Consider the following 7,170-nt stretch of genomic DNA (forward strand, 5'->3'; position numbering starts at 1 on the left):
ATTGTTTGCAATCTTGACTTGGCGGTGTGTGTGGGTGTTCTGGGTATCCAGCTCGGCCGGTGCCCTATCTTATCGGCGTGTTGTAACTATTTTCGCCCAGTTCTCTACTAATTAACCGGGCAATAATTTCTACCTTCTTTAATGAGTCGAGTCCTAAGGGGTCAAGGTATGCTCTTGTTTCCTCCCCAAACCCTAGGCGGCTAGGACAAACTCTTCCCTCCAGACTTAACCAGCGAGCATGTGAATTCACCTTGCCTCTGCCTACCATACCGGCGGCATGTGGCGGGGAGGGGAATCACAACGCCTCTTTTCCGGTTAGTAGTTTAGGTTAGGGTTTTTTAGTCATCGTATGCGTGTAGCTCTCGGGCGGATGGCGACACTTCTTCAAAATTGTTGTACGGACTTTGATCCTCCTCATGTTTGTTTGTCGGGACATAGTCGACGGAGCTCCGGCGTAGATTCCTGTCATCTTCTTGGGGCAGTGAGGTAGGTATTTTGTCATGTGGCGAGATTTCCTGTCAGGTGTTTCAGATCTACGCAAAGGTTCAATGACGAAAACTATAGCTCCAGGGCATTGGTCTTTAGGGGGTCGTGCACGAAGATTTTCCGGCTGTCATCGATAAGATCAAGTCGGCTCCGGCAGGGGAACGGCGATAGCGGCGCGTCGGCAGCTCGTTCTTGTGACAGCAATGGTTGTTCGGTGGTTTCAGAATCTCAATGTAATTTTTATTATGTTTGAGATGGTTCGTACTTCCGGTGAATTTTTATAATAGATCTGATCATTTCTGAAGAAGAGTCCTAAGGGTCGACTTAAACGAAAATGACTTTGAAATGCTTCGGGGAGTTGAAAATAAGCATAGATCTGAAGAATTCCAAATAGGTCAACCTTTTAAACTGCCTACTGATAGTATCACTGAGGATGGCTTCATACACATCGACTGGTCATAGACGGCATTGGCTGAAATCCCGAGTGGACACAGTCAGGCCAGTACCCAACGCCTTTTCCACTCCCTTGACAGTAATTCTGCTCCTACCAAACCAGCTCGTTAAAGCCCATCAGGTATGAGCCTACGCAGATGTTTAGGGTGTGTTTGGTTGGGGAACCAACTGTCATGGAATGGAATGGTTCCATTCCAGAGGAATGGGTCCGTTCCATTCCTGTGTTTAGTAGGAGCAAAAGAGCGGAACGGGTTGGTTCCATTCCGCTGTTTGGTTGGAAGAACGGAATGAAAAATGGAATGACATAAATTCAAAATTTCGGCAGCATTTCATTTGTATTTTCAAAAAAGACAACAATATATATATATTCAAGAAAGACAACATAACAACACATATAGCACAGGTTTCAACAACACATATAACATAGGTTTCCTAAAAGCAATCAGAGTGCAATAGAGCCATACATGTCAAGTTCACATACTTGACAACCACACATGTCATGTTCACATACCAAATCTCCAAAAGCAATCAAAGTGCACTACAGCCATACATGTCAAGTTCACATACTTGGCAACCATACAACCATATCGAATTTAGAAGTTCTTCTTGACATACCTACTCACCCAAACAGACTTGTTGATTTGCGTAAGTTTCATGAAGGCTCTTGCAGTCTTGGGGTTGTCCACAAGATGAGCATAGTAGTGGGCTAGGTGCTCTTCTTGAAAATCTGGCAGTGTTGATATTACATCCCAAAGGTCATCGGGTATGTCATCATCATCTCCACTAGACTTCACAAGCGCTTCAGCCACAAGTTTGAACCCATCTTTGAGAGTGATAACTAGTGGATCCTCAACAACGTGCTTTATCTTAGCCTTCTTTTTGGGTGGTGCTTTGGGGTCACAAGACTCACCAACATTTGGTGACGTGTTCACCTCACCATTCTCCTCGTCTTTGAGATCAATAGAAAGAAGATCGTTGCCAGACCTAGCATTCTGCCCCTTGGCCCCCATTGTCCCATAAATGGAAGCCATGGCATGATAGTGTTCAATTGGTGTATTCAAGAAGGGGGCATCAGCTTTGCGGGTCTACAAACATTGTGCAAATTGATTAGCATAATGCTAACATAAATGGCATCAAATTTGTGGGATGAGAAGCATACCATACAATGCCCTGCATAGTGCTCCTCGCTGAGCCTAATTGTGCAAGTGTCTTCATCCCATAGAGCTCCACTTAAATTCTTCAAGTTGGCTACCCTTCCCCATATCTTCCTCCACTTCTTGAGATGGTTTTTGACTTGATCTCCGGTGACAGAAAGCTTGAATTGCTCATTCAAAACAGCAGCACATTGTCTATGATGCACATCCCTGAATCCACTTGAAGTTCTCTTCCCATCAGCAACAAGACCAGCCAAAAAACCAAGAATGGTTTTCGTCATCGAATTGGTCCATACAATGATCCCAGCTCTCCCGGAGCTCCCACTTGCAGCGGTGACTTCAACACTCTCCATTTCTGTCCAGCCAACAAGAGATTGAGAAAACATGGATTATAGCATTTCAAATACATGGTGCAAATAGAGTAAATGATATAATCTTTCCAGCCATGAAATAAATTCAAATGTAGTTGTCGAAACATCACAAATACATGGTGCAAATAGAGTAAATGATATAATCTGTCCCGCCATGAAATAAATTCAAATGTAGTTGTCGAAACATCACAAATACATGGTGCAAATAGAGTAAATGATATAATCTGTCCCGCCATGAAATAAATTCAAATGTAGTTGTCCAAACATCACAAATACATGGTTCAAATAGAGTAAATGATACAATCTGTCCAGCCATCAAATAAATTCAAATGTAGTTGTCCAAACATCACGAAATACATGGTTCAAATATAGTAAATGATACAAATACATGGAGTGTGCCACACTCATAGATTAGCATACATGAGTTGTCTATCTTCCCACATTTGGGCTGCCATTTGTAGCCTACGGTCTACCACGGCCCTAGTGTCACTTGCTTGTTGCCTTGATGTTCTAATTGGTTGGGTGGTCCATGTCACTTCAGGTATAATAAATTCATCAATCCCTTGTGATAGTGCATAATTGTGAAGAACACAACAAGCTATAACAATGTCAACTTGTGTTGGGAAAGTAAAGAATGGTTTGGCATCATCTAAAATTTTGAAACGCCTCTTGAGAGATCCAAAAGCCCTCTCTACCGTCACCCGTAGTGAAGAGTGCCTAAGATTGAATAGCTCTTTATCATTTTGGACTGGATTGTTGCCCCACTCATTCAAATGGTACCTCACACCACGAAAAGGTGGTAAGAACCCGGGCTTGGCTCCATAACCGGCATCAACTAGGTAGAACTTCCCTAAAAAGGTGAAACAAATAATTGTGACAATGGTTTCTTGAGGCAAAGAACATATGACAATTTCTATCTAAGCCAACTTCTTACCTGGTGGTACTTGTAAGCCTCTCTCGCGCGTTAACGCATCAGCTAAAACGGTTGCATCGTGTGCTGACCCTTCCCAACCAGCCAATACATACGTGAAGCGGAGATCAAATCTACCGCTGCCATCACATTTTGGGTTGTAAAGGCCTTCCTACCACGAAAAGAATGCTCCACATCTTTGGTAACACCTGCTCGCACATGTGTACCATCGATAGCTCCAATACAATCCTATATAGTGACAAGTAGTAAATACCATATCATATAGCCTACATACCTAACGAATAGTTTTAGAAATTACCTTAAAATATGGGTCAAACCGATGATTTCCTGCAATTTTTGTGGGGGTCTCCAATGATGGTGGCCGTATATAATCATTACGAAGCTCGCCTATGGCATGAAGAACCTTTCTAAAATAGATGCTGGTTGTGCCGTATGATCTACAAAAATTGGCTGACACAACCCTATTCCGAAGGTTATGCCCAATTGTATGCAAAAACATCGCCAATTGTTGCTCCACACTAAGATGTGGACCGTCTTCTAGCAACTTGCGATCCCTTATTATGCTACACAAATTAAAAAATGCAGCTCTTTCAAACCTTAACATGTTTTTGCACAACACATCACTTTGCCATATTTTTTGGTTTAGATAATCAAATCTGATTCGATCTCTTTCATGCATTGGCCCATAGGTAATGCGTGGTCTTCTTTTCCTTATTATAGCCCGAATAATGACTGCCACTGCAGCTAGTGCAACAAAAACAGCAACTCCCCTAACCATCTTTTTTCTTTTGTTCATCTTCTTGGCCATCTACAAGTGATGCATAGTATCAAAAATATAGTTACGAATGACGCATACATCAACAATATATATTGCAAAAATATACTGGACAGCATGTATTTTCGTACAAATTAGGAAAACAGAGTACTAATTTTACCAACATAAATTAACGAAAGTGAAACAAATACAACCATGAATCATCACAAGAACCACTCCATATCTCTGTATCACTCTCGTTTGGGCATATCCAAGACCAGCAATAGAATATACAAGGGGAAGGGATTGATGTTTGTACCTAGAGATTGGGATGGTGTGCTGGGCCTCTGCTGCCGCTGTCAGCCTGCCAGAAGCCGCTGCCCCGCTGCTATTCCTCTGCAAGCCGCCGCAACTGCAGATCCAGATCGAGCTCCCTCTGTTCTGCAGCAAATCATGAGAGGAATGAGAGGAGTTAGTGGGCACCGAGGAAAGGAGGGAGTCGGCCGGCGGGGAAGGGAAGATTTGGCCGGCGGGGAAGGAAGGAATCGGCCGGCGCGCCTAGATCCATGGACGGGGAGAGAGGAGGGAGAGGCGGCGCACCCGGAGGGAGAGCGAGGCGATAGGGCTGCGAGGGCTGCGAGAGAGCGAGGGGTGAGCGGTTCCGCGTGGTCCGGCCATTTTCGAGGTCTCACCACGTTCCGCATCTGGGCCGAATATTCGGTCCGCGGGAACGAGTTGGTTCCGATCCATAAGTCCAACTGAACGCGAAAACGAGGCCTAGGAATGGGTCGGACCCATGCCATTCCAGTCCGTGACATCAACCAAACACACCCTTATGGTATGGCACGAAGTACCACAACAACAGCAGCTTAGCGAGCACGGGCCAACTCAGCGAATTGGATTCGGGGGGTCGCAGGAGAGCAACTAGTTGACGAACGCTCCTTCGGCAACCTCCCAACGATTAATTGGGGTGATATGAGAACGTGTCAAATAGCGCGCTCTTAGTCGCCGTCGCGTGTCGCGCTCTAGGCGCCCTCTGTAATTTTTTTTCCATTTTCCATAGGCATTTAAAAAACAGTTTTTTTTCAATTTTCTTTGCGCTTTGGTTTTTCAGTTTTTTAAACAATTTCTTAGCTTTCGGACGAAAAAATGAAAAAATAATTTGCGCGCAAAAATGTGTTTTTTGCTTCTGAGAGACACATGGTTTCGCTTCGGCGAGAGGCACAGATTTGCTTTCGTGAGACGCATGGCCATGCCTTCCGTAAATGGAAACAAATATGTTTTTCCTTTTTCTTTTCATTCTGTCAGAGGCACGGTTTTACTTTCGCAAGAGGCACGATTTTGTTTCCGAAAGAGGCACGGCCGTGCCTCTTGAAAACGAACCGTGTCTCTCGGAAACGAAAAAAACGCATTTTCTTTTTTTCTTTCCTTTCATGAGATGTATGGTTTTGCAGGCACGGCCGTGCCTCTCGAAAACAAAAGAAAAACATGTTTTTTCTTCATTCTTTTTTGCTTCTGCCAGAGGCACAATTTTACTTCCACGAGAGGCATGGTCATACCTCTCGAAAATAAAAAAATCGTATTTTTTTTCTTATCCTTCCATGAGTGACACGATTTTGCTTCCGCAAGAGGCACAATTTTGCTTCAAAGGCACGACCGTTCTTCTCGAAAATGAAAAAAATATTATCTTCTTTTTTCGCAAGAGGCACGGTTGTTTTGGTGAAAAAAGTTCGTTAAAACCTATCAACATGAGATCTAGTTTTAAAGATCTAACACGAGGATTCAACAATGGAAACTGTTTGAGATTTGGACGCACGATTTAAGAGTTAAACTTTTTGAATAAACGGATTTACGAAAAAATGAATAACTTCCAGGTTGCGGCATGTGATGCACATGCAACGTGCCACTTATCGCAACCGGGGCAGGTGAAAGTGATCTTTGAAAGGAGTACTCCTCAATTACGGATTTCAGGGTCGCAGCCCGTGAGCAGACGAGTATCGCGCTTTATGTATTTGTTTCGAGGAGTCTGATACCAAGATTTGGGATGAAAGTTTTTAAGACTTTGTCATACAATCATATTATCGAGCTTTCTTGACGTGTTTTTAATCCTATTGGGACAGGAGCTTGGATATGTACGAACCTTTCTTTTGGCGTGCAGTTTCACCGCAGGCCAAATTTGGTTGCCGCCGTTGCCGTCCAACCTCGACGCATGCATTATTATACCATCGTTTGATGCTAACTGGTATCAGCTGTCAGTTGTAAATTGCGAGGAGCATACATTGATCCTGTCAATTATCTGTCGCGCTCGACAGAGCTACTTGCAGGCATCAGCTCACTATGTATGTCTTTTTGCTCGACAACAACCACCACCCCTGGTGTACGTAGTTGTTTAGTTCGAAGCTATCTTGAACGATCGTGTACTAGGGGTAGGCTGTACAGCGCTGGCTTATCATTCTCAAAACTGGATGTAAACATATTCGCCTACATGAATACACAAAATAGAGCATTTCATTCAATGTGAGAAAAGGAAGTGTCATTTGCAACCATCAACGAGGGCTCTTGAGATAGGATGATTGGCCAAAACAACTTCTAGCCAAGTATTTCCTGCATTTTCTGTGACTTCATATAGCGTGTCATACCAAGTCTTGGTACCGCTTCTTAATGTGTGTTCTGTCATTTCTGCCCATGTTGTGCACTCATGTATTTTTTACTTCTGGTGTTCTTTGTACTACCTTGAAGTTAATGAATAGATTAAAAGTTTTCCTCGCAGAAAAAAAGATGCATGACCAATTGTCGTGCTTTGTTTTTTAGGCAACTAACACACAAATTTGCCTTATCTGTATGTATGTCCTAGTGGCTCTGCATAAAGTAAAAAGACTTCATACAAGATACCCAAGTCTTGATACCCCAGCCCATTTTTTGCATTGTGCATTGTCATTTTATGCCCCATTAACCAATTACTACTAGTAAGTTACACATGCCTCACACGTGAGAGTTTAGATACCAAAGTACGACGAAATA

General features: G+C 43.2%; 1 protein-coding gene across 2 annotated transcripts; it reads right to left on the reverse strand.

Moving 5' to 3' along the window:
• Positions 1-1,381: 1,381 nt before the first annotated feature.
• Positions 1,382-4,815, reverse strand: LOC125534616 (uncharacterized). 2 transcript variants are annotated; one of them, XM_048697791.2, is made up of 4 exons: positions 4,750-4,815; positions 4,469-4,590; positions 2,099-2,448; positions 1,382-2,024 (listed from the first exon to the last, which is right to left on the reverse strand). In XM_048697791.2, exons 3-4 carry the CDS (start codon positions 2,444-2,446, stop codon positions 1,533-1,535), a joined length of 840 nt encoding a protein of 279 aa, XP_048553748.1. In that variant the 5' UTR covers positions 2,447-2,448; positions 4,469-4,590; positions 4,750-4,815; the 3' UTR covers positions 1,382-1,532. The 2 variants fall into 2 exon arrangements, with proteins under 2 accessions (XP_048553748.1, XP_087396620.1); XM_087540494.1 differs by lacking the exons at positions 4,469-4,590; positions 4,750-4,815 and having other exon boundaries at positions 2,099-2,461.
• Positions 4,816-7,170: the final 2,355 nt, after the last annotated feature.

This window comes from Triticum urartu, chromosome 2A (assembly GCF_056163025.1).
Source record: "Triticum urartu cultivar PI428250 chromosome 2A, HENAU_Tu73, whole genome shotgun sequence".
NCBI classification, from domain to species: Eukaryota; Viridiplantae; Streptophyta; class Magnoliopsida; order Poales; family Poaceae; genus Triticum; species Triticum urartu.